Raw genomic sequence first — 21,351 nt, 5'->3', positions numbered from 1 at the left:
CCTCTGTATTGTTAAGTTGTACCCTCTCCTATGTAAATAGTTTAGTCCCAGTTGTGCCCTCCTACCCAGTTGTGCCAATCCACCCTGATACCTGCCCCTTTTTCCCAAATGTTCCCTGTTCCCAAATGTTCTGTTCCCCTCCCATTAGGTTATCAATCCTCCCTTGTGCCAACCCCCTGCCTGGACTGCCCCCTTTGGAATTCCCCTATTCCTCCAAGCCCCATTGGCCCATGTGACCTGCTCTCCTCCCCTTGCCTTCCCCATTGGTTTATACCTTTTGTAACCCCGCCTTGTGCTCCTCCCCTAAGTCGTCCCTATTTTTATTATTTGTTTATTGTTTGTACACACCCCCTTGCTCCTCCCCCATATATAAGTTGCTGTACCCCTATCTCTTTTGTCTTTAGTCCCTGGAACCTTCAATGGAATAAGCACCTTTTGGAAACCACACAGAAGACCTCTCCCTCATCCTTGCTCCTGCCCTCAACACTTGACAGCCATAGAGCTTAAGCCCTACAGCCGTATCCCGAACTGCACTGCTTTCTGGGAACAGCCCACGCTTGGCCCAGTGCTGGGAGCTGCCTGGGGAAAATATGTTACTGACATGCTGCTGACCAAAACTGGGACAATGAGAGAGACTGGGTATGCCTCTGTGACCACATATTTAAGAAGAAAATTGAAACAAAATCACAGGTTTTGCTTCCAGTCAGAGAAGAGGAGGAGGGGAAAACATGTAATGGAAGCAACATGGAGACACCAAGGTCAGTGGAAAAGGATGGGCAGGAGGTGCTCCAGGCACTGGAGCTGAGGTTCCCCTGCAGGCCATGGTGAAGACCATGGTGAAGCAGCTGTGCCTCTGCAGCCCATGGATCCATGGGGGATGCAGAGATCCGCAGTCAGCCCATGGGGGAGGTGCCCATGCCAGAGCAGGTGGATGCCTGGAGGAGGCTGTGATATGGTGGAAGACCCAGTGGAGAGCAAGGGCCTTTGCTTCCAGGCTGGAGCAGCTTGTCCTTGGAGGACTGCACCCTGTGGAAAAAGTGGTCCATGCCACAGCAGTTCTGGAAGGACTATCTGCCTGTGGGAGGGACTCATGTTTGCAGCAGGTGCTGTAGGACTGCTGCCTGTGAGAGTGGACCCACGCCAGAGAAGTTCATGGGGAACTGTCTCACAGGGGAAGGACTCCTCTCCCAGAGCAGCGGAAGAAGATCTCAGTAATGAACTGATCAAAGCCCCCATACCCTGTCTCCCTGCACTGTGGGTGGGAAGGAGGGAGGGGGTGGGGGGAGAAGGTGTTTTAAAGGCTTATTTTACTGTTTATTATTCTTCTCTGATTCTGTTAGTAATAAATTCATTTGCAACTTAAGTTGAACCGGTTTTGCCATTGAAGTGTTTCTCCTGGTCCTTATCTCACTTTGTTAATTTTTTTTCCCCTCTCCCTTCCTTTGCCCAGCTGTGGCAGGGGACGGTGAGTGAGTGACTCTGGTGGGTTCCTGGCATTGGGCCAGTGTCAAACCACAACACAGACTTTTCTCAGCAGGCCTGTGCAGTGAGTTCTGAGCCAATGTATGGCTCTGCTGCCATCCCAAATCTGCGCTTTCCTTGCCCAGCCCGAGTGGAAGTGGGGCATGTGCTGGGCATGGCTGGAGATTTTCATGGCCAAAATCTTCCAGCATCATTGTGTTTACCTCTGCCCATTGCTTTGGATAACACAAATCTACATTTCTTTCAATTTTTTGCATATTGTAACACTTGTACTACTAATGTATAAGTAGACAAAAATCAAGTTTAAAAATCATATTTATTTTGTATTGCTACACCTGTGCTGCCAACATATAAGCATACAAATAACAATTATATTTTAAGGAACTAATTTATTGTTACAATCATGCTATGTAAATATCAACTTAAATTAAAAAATTAATTTATTGCAATCCTCTACAGCCACTCACTATACACAAATAAGAACTGAGATTTAACAATTTATTACATAGTACTACACAGCTCACCTCAGAAATGAACCACCCCACGTGGGTGGGGGTTCTGGTGAAGAATATACATGTAATGGGCCAGATACTAAAGGAAAGCATTTCCTCAGCTGCTGGGAAACCCTCCCCCTGCCTTGAAGAGGGAGAGTCTGAAGGTGCAGCAGTGGAACCCACAGATGTTACAACCATGGTGTCCAGGTTCCAGCTGAACCACAAGGGCAGTCACAGCCAGCAGTCCTGCCCCTGTAGAATTGAGGAAGACTAAGATGAAATCAGATGAAATCAGAGGATAGGAAAGAAGGGCCATCACAACCTGCAGGGGAGCCAAAGGTTGAGATCATGACAGAGTCCTTGACGTATGAAAGTCTCTGTAATCTTCAAAAAGACATTTTACAACGGGGGCGTGAGGCATATACTATTGCCGCTGAAGATGAATAGATCACATGGATGCAGGTCGAGGTGTGGGGAAAGGAAGAGAGAGTTTATTTTTCCTCCCAGGATTTATAGCTTTCTGACCATGGTCAGGGACTGAATGGTCAGGATAACACTTTCCCACTGCACTGGCCATGAGAGATGTCCATCACAAGACGTGTAACAGAAGGAATGTACACATATCTATGTTTACAGTTACTGTCCTGGGAAAGTAGTTAGAAAACTATGTCAGCAAGCTCAGAAGCTGAGTTTTCAGGGTGACATCTCACCCTTCTTGGTTTAAACAAAAAGAAAAGGAAAAAGAAAAATGAACAAAGAAACTAGTAACATTATAAACAATCGAAAAGAAAAATAATAAGAAAATACAATACTCCATACAATCAGAAGGCTGTAATTTCAGGGTGATATCTCACCCTTTCGTTATTACAAAAAAAGCCAAAAAAATAGAAGTGAAAAACTTCAACACCTGCTCGTGGATGGGCTCTCAGTTTGGTCATGGAGGCAGAATCCATAGCCAAATTGAAAGGTGCCTGGGAAAACTTCTGAAATGCTATGACAGCAGCCTGTAATTCCATCAACTGGGCTGACCCAGCCTCATGACTCTCCAAAACCTGCCACTCAGATCCATCCTTCCAGGTAGCAATGGCCTTTCAAGGGATTGAACCATTCATCATTTCATTGGCCAATGATACCTGTGGAACGCAAATCTGGAGTGGCAATGAAAAGAAACAGCGACATCAATGGAAAGAGTAATGTAATAAACTTGACGAGCAGAAACTGCTCGCAGAACCTGTTGTAGTATGTTTATTCAGTTCTGTTAAAATTGTTAGTATTTCATTTGAAATAGAAATAGAGTTAGGTATGTTCCTGGTTCTCCCCCATTTAATGCTTTGGTTGGTTCCATTTGTCTGTTATGAAAACCCCTCCCAGTTTTCCTGAATGTTCCCCGTCAATCACCTTTACCCTGCCCCATCTCCCCATCCATCATCGTAAACTCCAACTCTCCTTCCAGCTCCTTCTACGTATATCATCACTTCCTTGACACGTTATTGGTTGTTATGTTATGTTCCCACCTTCTTTGTATCCCCATTGGTCCCTGACATTGTAACCCCCTCCCCTTACCCCTCCCTCCATGAGCTGCCATTGGACCCTGGACTGTGCCCGCCCCTGAGATAAAACCCAGTGCACAGAGGTGCTCAGGGCTCTCTTCGGTCCTGAATTCTCCCAGCCCAGACCCTCGTGCTCATCCCCTTTCCTGAATAAACCTGTTCCTGGGAAATACAGCCGAGTGAGTCTCCTCCTTCTTTTTGCCATCACCCACGACGCCTGATTTGGCAGAGCCTGGCAGGATTCAGTGCTCTGAAGGTTCTGCAGTAGGATTGCCTTTCCCCTGCAGTTCCCCACTCCTGGCGACTGCCCGTGCCAGAGTGGCACCACAGAACTATCCCGGAGCTCCGGTGCGGCCAAGAGCAGCGTCAGAACCTCCTCCAGCATCTACTGTGCCTGTGGGGTCAGTGTCAGAGGTGACTTTAAATCAGAGTCCCCCTTTAATAGACCAAACAAGGGAGACAGTTGTGTCGTGGTCAGTCCCATATAGGGACACAACCATGTAAAAGTCCATTAATACCTGGACACCATTCATGCAGTGTCTGCACTGAATGCAAAAAAAAAATAATTGCTCCTCCAGATGCGGCCTGTTTGTCCCAAAAATTATTTTGACCCTCAAATAATTTCAAGGAGGTTGTTTCCTGGAGTCACTTGCAGCCCCATATCATTGGCAAATGCCGGCAAATTTTCACATGCCTTGCGGCAAAATCTCCATTGGTATCTCTGTGTGGGCTCAGCATTAGTGATAGCTGGCACCAGAAAAGCAGATTTTGGTCTGTCATCGGGATGCAAAGGAATTGTAAAAAACAATCTTTCAGATCCACAGTGAGGAGTGGCCAATCAGCAGGAAGCATGGCAGGTGAAGGCATGCTAGCCTGCAACATCCCCATGCTTTCCATCATAGCAGTAACTTTCTGGAGGTCTTGTAACAGCCTGCATTTCCAAGACTTCTTCTTGATACAGAAAACAGGAATGTCCCAGGGACTGGTTGAAGCTCCAGATCTCCGTGATCCAACTGTTCCTTCATCAAGTCACGGAGGGTGACTAGTCTATCATGAGAAAGGACAAAAGAATCTGCTGAACAAAGAGTCTGTCTCAAGTTCTTCCTTGTGTTGAATGTGTCAGCATCGGGTCCAAGGGTCACTCCGGGGCCCATCAGCAAACCTGACAATCGTGATGTCCATGCCAGCGTCAAGAAGCCCGCGGAGCCTAATCTCTGACAGCATCTCACCAAGGATAGACAGGGTGCAGACCATTCAGGACAATCCCTGGCTGTCAGAACAGCAGGCCGTGAACCCAGGGAGGTCCAGGGAACCCGAAGGCACCATCTCCCCGCAGCTGGCTCTCAGCTCTGCGAACACAAGACTCAAAAGGCACAAGGTGAGCAAATCTGGGTCCCACAGGGATAGGAACAGGAGGGGTGAGTGTGGAACCCATGGCAGAAATGCACCCCAGGAAATCTGAATCAACGTCCCCTAGGTGAACAATGATGCCCTGAGCAGTGGTATTCAACCACGCCACCGGAAGAGCACTCATGCCCTCACCCACCGGACCAAAGCATTTGGAAGCACATGGAATGCCTGATATGCTCAGCTGCACAGTCATCTGACAAGAGAACAAAGTCCACAGGCCAGCTGAAGAGGCTCCAGCAGCCTGGGACCCTTTGTCTGTGGAGGCCACCAGCTTCACCCCTGCGGCAGCACCACCGGAGCCAGTGGTAAACAGTGCAGGACCTTGGTCTGCCACGGCCGCAGGAGGCCACGGTGGAGGGCCACCTCCAGCCGCAGGCTTGGGCAATGCCTGGGAACCTGAGGCGGGGTGGGTTGGAGCCAGCTTGACACGGCCCGCCTCCAGCGCTGGCGGGGACCGAGGCGCCGGTAGAGGCACAGCCCGCAGAGCCACAGCACTGTCCCGCTCTGCTGCCAGGGAACAACCTGGGCTTGCAGGAGGGGAAACCCGCAGCATAGGGCTAGCAGAAGATGGCCTGGCGTCCGCACCACTCGCAGCACCCGTCCCCATGCCCCACAAATCCGGCGCAGGGAGGGCAGCACTTGGAATCACCCCTAACAGCGGTTCTTCAGGGGTGAAAGGTCCAAGAAGCGGTGCCAACCGCTCCTCCACTGGAACAGCGTGCGCAGCCGTCAGCATGGAGCCTGGGCCCGTCCTGTCCCCCACCGTGGGGCAGGGCACAGTCCAGCCGCAGCAGGGACATGGGACTGACCCTGAGGTATCCCCCAGGGCCGACGTTGCCCCCCGTTCAGGCAGCCCCTCATTGGTCTGCGCCAGAAGAGCACACGAAGTAGGCGACCCCGCCCCGGGCCTACACCGTCGGGGCACTGGCCAAGGGAGCGCTACACCCCCTGGTTCCGCGGTGCCCCCGACAGCCCGCTGGCAAGGATCCAACCGCGCCTCAGGCTTACACCTCCGGGGCACTGGCCGAGGCAGGGTTATGCCCACCGGTCCCGCGGTGACCCCGTTCAACCTGCTGGGGCCCCCACAGTAATCCCGTGGGAGCCATTCTTGGGACCCAAGACACAGCCGCCCCCCGACTCCGTGTCACTGGGGGAGAGGGAGAGCCCCGCCCAACTCCCACAGCTGGAACCAGAGCCAGAGCCAGACCTCTCACCCAGGGCAGAGGAAGCAGCTCTTGATCTGGCAGATGAGGACGAGCGACTACCCAGAACGCAGATGCACCGTCGCCAGATTCCCAGCAGCCGGACCAGCCGGGGCTCATAATCGACCAGGAGAGCCTCGAGCAGGGAATCACCTAAAGCATCCCAAGCTGACTTCGAAAAATCTCCTCAACTACAGGGAAAACCCCCTCAATTCTCCCATACTCACACAATCGCTGAAAGCATCCGAAACATCAATCCCTCTCTGATCGAACACTGCACGCCATAGTTCCATAACCAGGCCCTCCGTAGGAGAGAGCCCAAAACCAGCCATAGCCACAGGCTAGACAGTACCCTGTAACCGTCGCCTGCAACACATATCGGAGGTCACCAGATGTTGCCGCTGAAGATGGATAGATCACACGGACACAGGTCAAGGTGTGGTGAAAGGGATAGTTTATTTTTTCTCCCAGGATTTATAGGTTTCTGACCATGGCTAGGGTTTGGATGGTCCGGATAACACTTTCCCACTGCACTGGCCATGAGAGATGTCCATCACAAGACGTGTAACAGAAGGAATGTACACATATCTATGTTTACAGTTACTGTCCTGGGAAAGTAGTTAGAAAACTATGTCAGCAAGCTCAGAAGCTGAGTTTTCAGGGCGACACATATACAACTTGGTTACTTCAGGTCTGGGACCTTATGGGTACAGGCATGCACCTGGATGGTGGTGAAGCAAGAAATTTGGGACCCTTGACCCAGGACTCAGGTGTGAGCCAGGGCCCCTTTCTCTGGGAGTGGCTTTTAATGAGTGTAAGAGAGAGGTTTGTCCACAGAGAGAGAATGGAACAGCACTATCATAGAAGGGGCTGGAAAACCATTGAGGAAGGGATCCAACAGCTGAGAGAAGTGGCGATGTTAGAGGTCCTTTTTGGGAGGGGTGGACAGCACAATAATGACCCTGACAAAGTCAGGTGCACTGGGCAGATGTTGTGGAATCTGGCAAATCTAGGACCATGTGAATACACCACTTTCATTGCAACGATTAATGCCGATAACAACCGTTAGACGGTTGTCACCACCAAGCTTAGAAATTATGAGAGTGTGGCCCATGGCCTGCTGCAGGCTCAAGTCTCTGTTGTGGTTAAGGAACTGAAAGAGGAGATGAGGGAAATGAGGGAAGACATGAGGAAGAGCAGTTCCCATATGGCACCAGTGTGAGTCACAAGCCCCAAAGTCTGAGCCCAACGTTCCCCAGCTAGAGAGAGAGGGTACACCCCACGAGCTGAGCTGTACTTCTTTCTACGTGACCATGGGGAAGACATGGGAAAATGGGATGGGAAACCCACTTCTGCCCTAGCAGCACGAGTACGTCAGCTCCAGGAGGGAAGCACTAACCAGAGGAGTTTCAGTAAAGTGAAGGTAGCCTCAACCTCCCATGATCAAACTGCCAGGTATTACAGAGGGGAGGATGATCTTTCAGACTGAAGGAATGTCTAGCATGTATGCCCAGGGAGGAGAGGATCACCAGTGCTAGAGGGGCCCTGCCTCTAGCCAGGAAGAGGCATGGGAAAACTGTGTCTTTTGGATGGTGTGGATCCGATGGCCTGGCACATCAGAGCCACAAAAATACAAAGCTTTAGTTGATACTGGTGCACAGTGTACCCTAAGGCCATCAAGGACGTGTGGGGGCAGAACCTGCTTCCATTGCTGGGGTGGCGGGGGTATTGCAGCAATTGACTCTGTTGGAAGCCGAGGTGAGCCTGACTGAGAAAGAGTGGCAGAAACATCCCATTGTGACTGGCCCAGAGGCCCCATGTATTCTGGGCATAGATTTCCTTCGGAATGGCTATTACAAAGACCCAAAAGGACTCAGGTGGGCTTTTGGAATAGCTGCTGTGGAGGCAGAGGACATTAAACAATTGAACACCTTGCCTGGACTATCAGAGAACCCATCTGCAGTAGGACTCCTGAAAGAACAGCAAGTACCAATTGCCACCTTGACAGTGCACTGCTGACAGTATAGGACAAATCGAGATGCTGTGATCCCCATCCACAAGATGATCCAAGAACTAGAGAGTCAAGAGGTGGTCAGCAAAACCCACTCGCCCTTCAATAGTCCCATTTGGCCTGTGTGCAAGTCTGACAGAGAATGGAGATTGACTGTGGACTATTGTGCACTGAATGAATGAAATTGAAAATACCCCTATGGTATGGTGAGCGTTGGTCCAAATATAAGTATGGTAAGGCCTGGCAGATTGACTACATCACACTGCCCCAAAGTGTGATGCCTGCCACACTGCCACCAAGGCAAGTGCTACGTGCTCACAATGGTAGAAGCCACCACTGGATGGCTGGAAACTTACCCTGTGCCTCATGCCACTGCCTGGAACACCATCCGGGGACTCGAAAAGCAGGTCCTTTGGAGGCATGGTACCCCTGCAAAGATTGAATCAGACAATAAGACTCATTTCAAGAACAGCCTTATAAACACCTGGGCTAGGGAACATGGCATTGAGTGGGTGTACCATATCCCTTATCATGCACCAGCTGCTGGGGAAGTTGAAGGGTGCAATGGCCTGCTTAAAACCATCTTGAAGGCACTGGGTGGGGGGACTTCCAAGAACTGGGAGATTAATTTAGCAAAAGCCACATGGTTAGTGAACACCCGAGGTTCCACTAACCGAGCAGACCCTGCCCAATCTGAGCCTTTAGAACAACAGACAGAGGTAAGGTTCCAGTGGTACATATGAGGGGTATGCTGGGAAAAACTGTTTGGGTTAATTCTGCCTCCAGCAAAGACAATCCCATCCATGGGGTCATCTTTGCTCAGGGACGGGGTTGCACTTGGTGGGTGATGCAAAAAGATGGAGAGACCCAGTGCATACCTCAAGGGGACCTGGTTTTAGGGTGAACTACCCATGACACTGTGCTTGTGTCTGTATCTGCATGTACATATGTATATGATTAAGGTAGTGGGTGTTTGTATATAATTTAAAGGTTTAAAATTTCATGTAAAATTTGGTACAGGAAAAAATTTGGGGTGGATAATGTTGGGGGTTAGGTGTCCTTCCTTTTGTTCTGCCTGACCTATGGAATTTTTGCCCATCAGTGGTGGGGAAACCTGATTGCTGGTACTTCGTGGGTGCTTGAGAAACACAGAGTTCAGCTGTGCCCAAGGGGGAAGAGGGACAGGGAAAAAGGAGGATGGGGGCAGCTGGGGGCTGGTTTCTTCAGCTGCAGAACAGAACTCTCACTGGGTGCTGTTGTGTCTGGGAGAAGGGAATTTGCTATCACCCAGATGGAGCTGCTGCTTTCTCTTCTTCCTTCTCTGTTGGTGGCCTCACACCCCCTGTCCTGCTGGGATGTGCAGCAGTGCCAGGCACCACTGCAGAGCTGCTGATACACCTCAGCCACCAGCCCGGCATCTCTGCTCGTTCCTGCTCTTGCAGCTGGGTGTTCCTCAGAGCCCTGCAGGAGCACCGGGACTGACTGCCCAAGGGGGTTTGTGAAGCAAAGCCTTTCCTGTCTCAGCTGAGAAGGCTGTCATGGGGTCCCTGGTTCTGTTTTGTTGTTAATGCTGTAGTTATTGTCATTTGTTTGCCTTGTAATACATACTAGTAAATAATTGTTATTCCTACCCCCAGATCTCTGCCTGAGAGCCTCTTGATTTAAAAATTATTGTCATTTGGAGGGAGGGGGTCTATATTTTCATTCCAAGGGAGGCTCCTGCCCTCCCTAGCAGACACCTATCTTCCAAATCAAGACACTGAGGTAGCTAACAGGTCTTTGGTGTAGGTGCAGGGGTGCAGCTGTAGCAGGGGTACAGCTGTAGCAGCTCCAGTTTTGTCTAATCCTGGCTCAGGCTGGTACCTTTAGCTCCTGTAAAACATGGCCTAGACACCTGAATTCCTGGGAAGACAGGCCTGGCACAGTCATAGAATGGGGCAAGCTTGGAAGGGACCACAGTGGGTCATCTGGTCCTGCTTCCTGCTCCAGCAGGGTCATTCCAAGGCCCATTGCACAGGATTGTTTCCAGGTCCTGGAATATCTCCAGTGATGGAGACTCCACAGCCTCTCTGGGCAGTCTCTTCAGTGCTCAGTCACTGCACAGGGAAATTCTTCCTCATATTCAGGTGGAGCTTCCCAGACATCAGTTCTTGCCTGTTCATCTTGTCCCACTGCTGGGCCCCACAAGTGTCCATCCCCCTTCCCGCAGACACTGACAGACATGGATCAGGTCCCCTCGCAGCCATCTCTTATCAAAGCTGTGCAGCCCCAGCCCCCTCAGCCTTTCCTCATAGGAGAGATGCTCCAATCCCTTCATCATCTTCACAGGTAGCTTTTTCTCCAAAAGTCAAAGGGAAGGGGGTTTGACATGTGGTTGGCAAATGAACAAATGGTCACAGGGGTGGTGCCACAGGCCAGGGGTCCAGCTTGGACCATGGGATGTACTTGGAGAAACCTCTTGGGACTGTTGGGGTCCTTCTGACACAGGGGGAATTTCAGTGATGGGCTTGCCAAGTTGGTGAGGGCCTTAATTTAAAGCTGCTGTGGGAGGGAAACTTCAAGCCTCTCAGTTTAAAGCCAGGTCTAGTAAGAGATGCCCAGAACATGGGGAGGAATTGCAGATCAGCAGGAGGGCACCTGAATGGCAGCACAAAGGAATTCCAGCCACTCCAGCCACTTCTTTGCCTTTATCAGAGTCCAACTTACCTGCCTCTGTGCAAAGGCATGGGGAATGAACACAGGCAGCTGGACTCACTGGCACACCTGCAGGACTGCCAGCTCCTTGGCATCATGGCAAGGTGCTGGGGTGGCTTCTGGGACTGGAGTGGTGGAATGGAAGGATACAGAATCTTCAGCAAGTGGAGGAGATGAGGAGGGGTCACTCTCTATGTCAGTGACCAGTTGGAGTGAATGGAGCTCTGCCCAGGGATGGATGAGAAGCTGTCCAAGAGATGGTGAATCAGGATTAAGGGAGGACAGGGACAGGTGACTTTATTGTGAAATTTGCTACAGGCCACCCCACCAGGATGACTGAGTGGATGAGTTGCTCTATAGACAGATAGGAGCAACCTTGTGATCACAAGCCCTGGTTCTCTTGGGGCATCTCACCCACTTGTCACACCTACCAAAATCACAACTAGCTCCTCCAAAGTCACTGCCTTAAGTGTCTGTGTTACCTTATAGAGCTCTTCTCAGGCTACTCTCCACTCCCACTTTATCTGATCTACCTGACTGCTTGGCAGCAACAGAGGGAGCATTGCTTTCCCATGGGATTGCCCTGCAGGGAGGCAGCCAGGTGAAATGACCTCCATTCAGGTTTATGTGACAGAGTAAAATTAATATACATAAGAAACAATACAGAAGTTGGGGACATAATGGTAATAACTATATATTGAGTTCACAGCCTCTTTCACTGGTGGCATAGTCCTATCCTCTTAGTTCAAACAAATGGGGAAAGTGTCATTCAGCTGCTACATCTGTGTTCCTCCTTTCTTAGTTCAGTAGCTTTCAAACTGTGCATCAGGAATTTCTAGGGATTTATGAACAACCTGTAAAAGTTAACTCCAGTCCAATGAGAATAGCAAGCCAGCCTATGAGAAAATTTACATTCAAGTTTTAATTCTGCAGTTTCTGGTATTACGTAACTAGAAATGGTAACACCCTGCATATTTGTGCATTTTTACTGTTCCAATAGTGCTTAAATTCCATTTCCTTGGACAGGAGAGGTCTGTATGTTCACTGACAGGCTCTGAGGAATGGCATCAAAATGACATCAAAACAGACAGCAGTGTCTTCAGTTTCTATCTCGTGTACCACATAACTTTTGCAAAAGGCCAAAATCTTCTGCCCCTCTCTAGCCACTACTCTTACACTTCAAGCTTTCATTAATCTGTAAACTGTGACAGTGCTACACCTTCAGTACACAGACCATAAGAAACAAAAATTCTAAGGGAGCTGAGAGATTAAATGCAGCAGATCTAATCTTTGCCTGGTTTATCTGATAAGATTTGATAAGATGATAGATTATTACACTCATAATCTACAGACAATGTAAGAACAGTTGCTTTCAGCAGTGGTTGAGGAGGTGAGAGATGTATTTGGTACTTGCCAGTAAAATGTGATCAAAGGACAACTACTGGTCTCTTACCATTAAGGTTCCTCTGAGTATTTTTAGCAGCACAGCTCTTCCTGGAGTGTATTTTCTAGGAAGCCCAACTCCCGGTTTGACATGGAAGTGCAATGATCAGATCTGTGGATGCTTGGCTTCTACTGGACACTGCTGTTGTCAACGGGGACTTGCCACATTGCAGAAATATCTGGCACCTGACCTATTAAAAGCTATCAGGAGACAAGAGGAGTTGCAGATGAGAAAAGCTGGACATCTGGCCCAGTAACAGGGATCAAGGCATGGCAGGGACCTCCTGTTTCAGAATTTGAAAATATCTGTACAATCCCTGTCAGCATGCTTGTATGTTACAGGAGATCCTTATGGCTCCATGGGAAGTCTCCATTGGCTTTCTCAGATTCAAGCAGGATGTTTGTCACAGCACCACAAAGGCCCTGTCTGTGCCAGAGAGGGTTCATTAGCAGAGGAACTGGTCCTGAGCTGGCAGCTCACCTGCATGGTGCTGGGCTGGGGCACAGAAAAGTTTTCACACAAAAGTTTCAGGTTGGGTGCTGCTATAGGGTCAACACACAAGTGAAAGGTACCACTCGTGTGAGCACCATTTCTCCCACCACTGCTATGGGCCAGGTGGGACTGTGACAGCCCCTGACATTTCCATAACATTTTCCAAGAGCCTGCCTTTGTCTCCTTCTTTCATCCCTTTGTAGAGAAATGACTCTATGGCTCTGACCACATGACTTCATCCAGCTGTTTTTATGTTAGGAAAGAACTGGCTTTTCCCAGTGACACTGAGAAGAAGTGTAGATAAGCCAAAAGGAGTAATTTAATATTGTAATTGTACAGGAATAGTTGTGTCCTTGTCTCATGGTGCAGGAAGTAGAAGGCAGATGCTCCTCTCTTATATCAGCTGTCCAGGAACTTAAAATTTGCAGCTTTGAAACATATAGGAAGCTTTTTTACAGGAGCACCTCTCTGTGGAGAGGAGTTGAAAGCAGACAGAAAATCGGCTTTTTCTTTTAAAGCACAAGCACAGCAGACAGTGCTCTGCACCCCAAAGAGTACATTACTTATTTTTCTACTCTCCTCAGTGTGCAAAGAGATGATTTTTCCTGAACAGTGTAATTCAGCCAAGTAATTAGGGGACTAATGAAGATATGATACACGTTTGGAATTAAGTGTTTGTGGAAGGAATCTTCATCATGAAAACCTAAGAAAAGAAACAAGCCAAATCTACAGTTTTACATCACCTTCTAGTTGTCTTTAAGCAATGGCTCAGTTCTACAAAGAACATGTAAACCTGGCCTCCACTGCAAGTCTTTATATGGCTGCAAAGTAGTTATTTTTCAGGTTTAATAAAGTGGTTTTTTTTAAGGCGTTATAAAATCCAAATCTGATTCTTGCTTTTCTCTTCAGACTTTTTTTTTTCTGTCTGTAATGCCACTTGCTTGAAAAACAAACAAGGTATTTTTCCCCCTAAAAAGGGAAAAAATGAAAAAAACAGTGTCTCCTCTGAAATCTGAACCATCCTAATGGCTAGAAAACAGCCTTAGCAGAAACTCTGGATTCAAATCCTGCAGAGCAAGCTTCAACTCTGCAGAAGTAAGAATTTTTAAATCCATATTTTGAGCTCTCAGGTTCCCAGTGTTACAGACAAAAGGAGGGAAGGAGGTCAGTCTCTTCCTTCTCTTCTAAATTCTTCAGCTTGTTTTTCACATTAATTGCAGTATTTGAGCTTTACTACACTCCTGACCATTTTTAGCCTCTGTGGTTATTTCACTGCCCAGTGAAAACAGCCTTTTTCTCAGCAGACAGTGTGACAGAGTGACTGTCAGCGTGAGTGTGAACAGCTCAGGGAGCAAAGGAAGATGTGAAGAGTAGCAGTAGTCTCTGTGTGTGATTGCTGTTTTGTTGGGGCTCTCTGAGTTGCAGAGCCAGAATAAGAGCTCTAAGATCTTGCATTCTGTTACTGGTGAAGTGAAGCCAAGGTTAAATGATAACACTTGGAATTATGACACAGTGACCTGCATGGGTAGCTTCCAGCCCTGCATGCTTTTCCAGGGGAAGCTGGAGCCAGGAGGTACCTCCAGAGAGGGTGGTGCTCACCTGTACCACTTCATCATCTGTGCCCCGAGCTGGGAGCTGGGACACCAGCAGGTGGAGTCCCCACACCACTTTCCCAGCACTCTCAGGCTTTGGACTCAGTGTGAGTCCACCTGCAGGGACCTGGGACATGAGCCTTGAACAACACGGGTTGCAGAAGAGCAAGATGTCAAGTAGAACTTGCTTGATTCATCTCATCTTCTGCTGGCCACTGGGGAGGACAGGACAACCACTTTTCCCTCTTCAGTAGAAGATGGTGTCAGGGAAGGAGGTCTTTTCCTGGGGTGAGCATTATCATCATAGAATCATAGGATGGTTTGAATTGCAAGGGACCTTAAAAAACAGCTAGTCCCAGCCCCGCTGCCTGATACTACTCACTAGACCAGGTTGCTCCAAGAATTATCAATGAGGAAATGCTCAAAGAGTTACTACTTGTGCTTCAGTATATATATCCCAAGATCTCATTGCCAGCTCATAGGTTTTGTAGCTCAGAGCTTCAGCATAGCTGGAAGATGGAAAGTAAACTTTATTTATAGAACTGAACTACCTTGCAGTTTTCCTTTTCCCACTCTGGTCCTCACTTTAAAGTTTGGAGGCTGGCTCAGAGACAGTGCCCACAGTGATGCTTGAATAAAGACAAGGCTCAATAGTGTGAGCTGTACAATATGGTTCTGCATGTTTGTGTTCTCTTAATGCTTGTGACAGGATAGCTGGAAGGCCCAGGATTTTGGATGAATAAATGCATTCAAATTTAGATCTTTGTGCTGGTAGATTTCAGGTCTTCACATCCTGAATCCTCAGGATTTGGATCTAGCAGCTGAAATGCATCCATCATCCTTAAGACCTTTACAAGGTTCACTCACGCAATTCAATGCAGCATTTGTGCAACAGTATTATGTAACTAGACAGGAAAACAAAGCTATATAGGGAGAAACTTCAGATTCTCGTGCATCAGCATTTAAATCTGTTCTCAATTTAATTACACTAAATCTTGTCTTGAGCCTTAAGAGAGCACTGATGCCACAGTCTGTCTAAGGATGGTTTGAGATCTCACAGCATGAGCTGCCTGTTCTCTAACAAATATTTGCAGTAATTCTTATATATTTTGCATTAATCTTGTTAAGGCCTTTCATAGATGGTTGTCACATTCTCATATGGGAAGTGCAAAAGGTTCTCCTAATGGTAAAAACAGCAAATCTGTGACCTCTGTAAAAGAAGGCAGTTCTGAAGTATCCCCAGAGCCAGACTTTGCTATCCCAATTTGGGATGGCAAAATAATGATGCGAGACTCTGAGCCTTCAGCAGAAGGCATATAGCAAAGGTTTATTAGAAACACACTCCTTTTACACAGCACTTTGGTACAATTAATATGATTGGTCATTTAGAACAACATCCCTTGACCATTATTTGCAAGTAAATAACAAGTTAGAAAAACACCACCTACTAATGGTTTTTCACCTTCCAAGGATTGCTTGGACTCCTCATGATTTCCCGTGCCAGAGGGAGGAAGTTGTGTACTTGACTTTCACACAGGCTAGTGCCTGAAGCCTGAAAATCTCTTATTTGACCACTGTTGGTCAAATAAGGGATTTTTTTATTGTGGAAATTGAGAAATTTTTTTATTGGGAAACTGTTGTTCCCACACCTTGCTCCATGTCCTCCAATTAATTTATTGTGCAAGACCCATTTTTCTGAGACGTTGGAGAAGAGCCATGATTTCTTCCATTCACCCAGCTGTAACGTTGGGTGGTGATGGTAAGGTGACTCTACCTTCCCCAAAGGGCCTCCAGGTGGGAAGGTGTCTGGGCAGGCCGCAATCACACACTCACACACACCATCACTCACAAACACACCACAGCAGAGAGCCAGGAAGGATCTTTGTGTTGAGTTCCAGGGGGGCAGGTTCACTGCAGCCACACACCGACGGGGGTCCAGGAACAATGACATGGAACAATGGAGGGTCCAGGGATATATATGGGTTTGAGGGGGTGGATCCAAGGGTCAGGGTCCAATAGGAACAGGGTAAAGTGGTGCATGGGCAGGGTCAGGGAGAACCAATGGGATTACAGGGGTGGAGGATTGCAGGAAACTGGGGCCAACGGGGGAACAGGGAAAGGAGAACTTTCTAGGGGAAGGACATAGAAGGTAAAAAAGGGGAGGGACAGCCTGCAGGCCAACTGGGTATAACTGTGGTACAGTGACCTGGTGATACAAAGAACTATCAGAAAAGATTTTTTCCTTGTGTTCTTATATGGGGGAAAATCTTCTCTCTATGCTTTGACTTCATACATTAGAGGCCTTCTTCCACACCATTACTGCCCTTGGCTCTGGAGCCTCCACACTCAGAGGGTATTTCACTGAAGGCTGCTTCAGGTGATGGTGCAGAAAAGGACAAAACAATATCATTTTGGTCTGGAACCACCATTTGATGATCAGAACTTGCTGAAGCTAGAAGGTTAAAAATAGGCAGAAACTCTGCACTGAACACCCAGTGCACATTCAGTCACCTCAGTGAGGGGAACATGAGTAACTCAGTTCTTAGGGAGAGGGAATAGGAAATTAAAGGGAGAATGAAATTACAGATTAAAAGTGAGACTATTGGCATAAGAGAATTCATTTGACCAGCCTAACTGCCCTGTTAGGCTGTGAGGTGTTCAGGGCAGCAAGAGAAGCAGTTAGGGCAAAATCTAACTTTTGTGAAGGTGGATGTTTGCTTAAAGTGAATGTGTATACAAAAAAAAATATATGTGAATATGTCTGTTTAAAATTGAAGGCGTGTATTATAAATTGCATACTTTTAAATACGAAACATGAGTCAATGGCTCAATTACAACATGTCCATAATGCGTTGCCCATGTGTTTCACAGGGTCTAGTGAGGAGGAGAAACAGATAGACACACACATTACCCTTAGCATACACAAGCCCTCAGTGAATAAATTGGTGTCTTTGTTAAATGGCTTCACACTGTGGGGAGGAGAGTGAAAAAACACACATTTGGAAGTGTGTGAGCAGTAGGAGGGAAGTATGTGCCTCCAAAAAGGTAAAAGTTTGTCTCTCCAGTACATGCTAGACTAGGATACAAGAGATCTGGCTTTGCTTCGTGGCTGTGATCTAAACATTACTATGTCAGTGTCACCATACAGGGGTACCTAAGTTCTGTACCTTTAACAGAACGGGATTTCCACACATCCTACATCCACCTTGCCTGTTGTTGTATGTTTGAAGCACAGTAACAAACACACAAAGTCCTTTTGAGCTGGGTTAGATCGGAGCTCCTGTGTGCTAAAAAGGCCTCAGGGGTCCTTTGCACTGGAAGCTAAGTTTGGCTCATCTGTCTTCAACCTCTCAGGACTATTCTGTGATACCTCCACCTCAAGGGATTGCACAGAGGCCTTGTATGTTAGCTTACTCAGAGACTAGTCCCTTGATTTCAGTTTTCTCTGTCAGTTCCTATTTCAGTAACCATCCTTTTTTCTTCCTTTCTAGGCTTGCAAAACCTGTGCAGGTTTGGCAGCAATGGCCCCAGTGGTATCCTGCAGTCCAGAGAGAGGGAGGCATTGAAGTGAAGGATTGAGGCCATGAGCAGTGCAGGAGTGCCCTCCTTCTGCAGCAGTTATGTTGAACCGAGCATGGCAGCTCTGTGGGAAGTGGTGCCATTGGTCCAGCCCTTTCATCCATCTCCTCACCCTGACTCTGGTGACTTTTGCTGTGGTGGCACCTTTGATATGGCACCGGCTCCTCCACTCTTACTTCTACCTGCGGCGCTGGCACCTGAACCCCATGAGCCAGGAGTTCCTGGAGCAGAACCAGCAGGAGGGCCAGGATGCCCTCCATTATTTTGAGAAGATGCAGATGCCAAATGCCTCTGAGGTGTCTGGCAGTGAAGCCTTCCAGCCCTTGCTGCTGGTCACCATTACCACCGTGCAGAGGCGGAATGATTTCCACTACGTCTTGCAAGTGGCCTCCCACTTCCACCGCCTCCTCCAGAAATGTGGGGTGCGTTGCCAGAGCCACCGCATGCTCCTCTGTAATGTGGAGTCAGACCCCAGCATCCATCAGGATGTCAGGCTGCTGAGCAGCCTCTTTCCTATGGTCAGTCCTGACAGAACTGGAGAGAATCCTGACCCCAGCCTCAACCAGTTTGAGAAGGAGAAGCAGGACTACCTCTTCCGCCTTGAATAGTCACTCTTGGTGTACAACCCAGAGTACATCCTCCTCATGGAAGGTGATGCTGTGCCAGAGAAGGAGATATTTTCTGTCTTGCAGCACCTTTCCTCGGCCTGATTCTCCAAGCCCTACCTCAGAGACGCTCTCTACTTCAAGCCGTACCATCCTGAGAGGCTCCAGCACTACTTCAACCCTGAGCCCATGAGGATTCTGGAGTGGCTGGGCCTGGGCATGTTTCTGGGGCCGGTGCTGACCTTTGCATACTGCTGGGCCGCAGAGCGAGCGGGCCCCAGCTGGTGCCTGGTGGTGTTCTTCGGCCTGTACAGCATGGCCCTGTCAGAGCTGGTGGGGCGGCACTATGGGCTGGAGCTGCGCCGTCTGCACCCCGCACTCTACAACGTGGTGCCAGCCAGTGAGTGCTGCACGCCCGCCATGCTCTTCCTGCTGCCTCTGCCCGCCGGGCCTCAGAATACCTGCAGGGGCTGCGCTGCCGCCAGGGCTTCGCCAAGGACACTGCCCTCTACTCGCTGCTGCGGGGCAAGGGCGAGAACGCCTTTGTGGTGGAGCCCAACCTGGTGCGGCACGTGGGGATGTACTCCAGCCTCCGACTGAACAGCAACCCAAAACTGCTGTGAGCTGCTCCTGCCTTGCCACACAAAAAACACCCAGGACACTTGCCATGGGCTGAGGAACAGTGTGCAGACTTGCATTCTGTGCTGCTTGCACTGGGCATCTTGTGTCTCCATGTGGACAGAGAATAACTCTTTCTAAAATGACAAGTTTTCTTAAAAAATCAGCCTATGTACATTCAGACCCTGTTTAGTATGAACTTTGAACTAATCACCATGCACCACCTGGGAGAGGAGTGGAGGATTCCAGCCCAATCTTCTTAGCCATTTCCAAAGAAAAGCTCTCACATCAACATGCACAGCTTTCCTGCTTACTCTCCTGAACAGTGGTTACAGTGCCTTAGGGCAGCAGAAATGTTGGACAAAGTGAATGTTTCAAATTCAAGCTAATGAGGAGGGGAAGGCCTCATTTCCTTGTCCTTACTAAGGTCTGATCTATGACCTGTCTCTTCCAAAACTGTGGTTTTGAGCAGACCCTTCAAAAGCAGAAGTGGTTTGCAGGGAAAGTTACTGCAAACAGTTCCTCCACAAATTCTGCCTAGATTCTTCAAATTTATGAAGTCCTTTTGGTTGCTGTCTCACTGTCTAGACCTCCACCATTCCCACTTCTTTTGCTTCCACCAGAGGCTCTTAAAAACAAAACCTCTGCTGCTTGTTAAAGGTCACCTCTGAGAGCAGGGATAGGCAAACAGAATCGCAGCCACTGGTGTCACACAGATGGGTCAGAAATACACATTTTCATGACACACATTGTACACAATGATTGCTATGTTGGTGGGGATCATCACTCATTGTACTGGCTCCATTAAAAAAGGTCTTATCAGCCACTGAGTGAATTTACACATTCAACATGAATTTACCTTGACTTTCCCTCAGCACAGAGACAAAGGAAGATTAGGTCAGGTGCTCTTGTTGTGTAGAACCCTTCTTCATTCTGGGGCTGTAATTCACAGCTCAGCTGCAGTGGTTCATTCACTTCTCCTGGATGAAAGCAAAATACCTGTGAGAAACAAAGGCGGCTGGCTGTTCACAAGAGCAAGCAACAATAGCACAGCACATCAAAGGGCCACTCTGACAGTGATTGTGTGTCCTGGTTGTTAGGTATCTGGGATAGGTACTTTATACCAGGGCTGTGGGCACAGTTAAATATAAAACCTTGCAGATGACAAGAGACCTCATACTGAATGAAAACAGGTAAAAATTTGGTATATCTGATGAAAGGCCCAGTTTGGCTTTAGTGAGCTTTGAATCAAATTCACTTTGAGGTGGCATTTGGTTGAACTATTTTTAAAACCATATTCCTCCCTTTGGAATGAACCAAATAAGTATTTTTTGTTGAGTTTAATCAGTGGGAGTTGTTTGGGTTTTCCTTTTTGGTAATCGAAGGGCTTTGCTTTGAATTTTCTTCTCCCAGCTCTCTTCCAGGTGATTTATGCCTTATTATCTTAACAAGTTTGGTTCTAGGTGAGAAATACCTAAAACTCCTGAGAGATGAAACCAAAGAAAATGGTAACCCTCAGCACAGTGGGTATCAGTTACCCAGAACAAAGGCACAGTGCAGTGAGCTGAGAAACAGCATCACAGCAGTGCTTTGCTCTCCAGTGTTACGGTACATGGCGCAACAAGATCCCAGAGAGTGACCTGCATCTCTGAGCTCAGAGCACACTGTAGAAAATGCTGACGATTTAAGACAAAGGGATGAGTTCTCATTTAGCAATCTGACAACTGGTTTATTGAAGAGCACAGCCTCAAATAGGGACGAGAACCAAGGAATGGGCTAAGGGCACAGGGTTAAATGAGGGGCAAAAGGGACAGATCTGAAGGTCAAGGTCCAACAGGGACAAGGGAAAGGGGTGCAGGGAAGTGCCGAAAGACCAAGAGAACCAAGGCGATAACGGGTGGAACAATGCAGCAAAACAGAGCCAGTGGGGATTAAGGGAAGGAAGAACATTCTAGGAAGGGTACATACATTAATGGTAAATGGGCTGAACAAGGGTGACATCAATCCCCACACACTATCAGAACACCAGAACCCAAAAGGCACCAGCATGTGGTTGCAAAGGACCCATGGAAGGGAGGCCTTTTCTTACTGTATTCTAGAGGGGCATCTCTCCCCTTTTGTCTCTGCCCCTCCAGGGCTGAGGTAGGACCACCCTGGTGGCAGACCCCTGGGCCTCCA

The 21,351-nt window shown here is 48.3% G+C and overlaps 1 protein-coding gene and 1 pseudogene across 1 annotated transcript; one reads left to right on the top strand and one right to left on the bottom strand.

Annotated features, from left to right (window-relative positions):
• Window positions 1-2,451: 2,451 nt before the first annotated feature.
• Window positions 2,452-8,571, bottom strand: LOC147648143 (uncharacterized). Its single transcript, XM_086869780.1, has 5 exons — window positions 8,506-8,571; window positions 7,171-7,291; window positions 6,491-6,504; window positions 3,900-5,801; window positions 2,452-3,207 (listed from the first exon to the last, which is right to left on the bottom strand). The coding sequence occupies exons 1-4, from the start codon at window positions 8,569-8,571 to the stop codon at window positions 4,800-4,802; spliced, it is 1,203 nt and encodes a 400-aa protein (XP_086725906.1). The 3' UTR covers window positions 2,452-3,207; window positions 3,900-4,799.
• Window positions 8,572-17,895: 9,324 nt separating this feature from the next.
• On the top strand, window positions 17,896-19,266 carry LOC147648142 (GPI-N-acetylgalactosamine transferase PGAP4-like; annotated as a pseudogene).
• The last annotated feature ends 2,085 nt before the right edge of the window (window positions 19,267-21,351 follow it).

Source organism: Cyanistes caeruleus, chromosome Z, assembly GCF_971803275.1.
Source record: "Cyanistes caeruleus chromosome Z, bCyaCae1.hap1.1, whole genome shotgun sequence".
NCBI classification, from domain to species: domain Eukaryota; kingdom Metazoa; phylum Chordata; class Aves; order Passeriformes; family Paridae; genus Cyanistes; species Cyanistes caeruleus.
Note: the sequence above shows the minus strand (reverse complement) of the source record. Positions and strands in the feature narration are given on the sequence as shown.

What these genes read in the sequence shown, in the direction of transcription:
- LOC147648143 (XM_086869780.1), bottom strand. Translation starts at nt 8,571, where the DNA reads ATGCCTCCAAAGGACCTGCTTTTCGAGTCCCCGGATGGTGTTCCAGGC. An exon ending in GCAGTGGCATGAGGCACAGG is followed by an intron (nt 7,292 to 8,505) that starts GTAAGTTTCCAG and finishes CTCCTCTTTCAG; the next exon opens with TTCCTTAACCACAACAGAGA.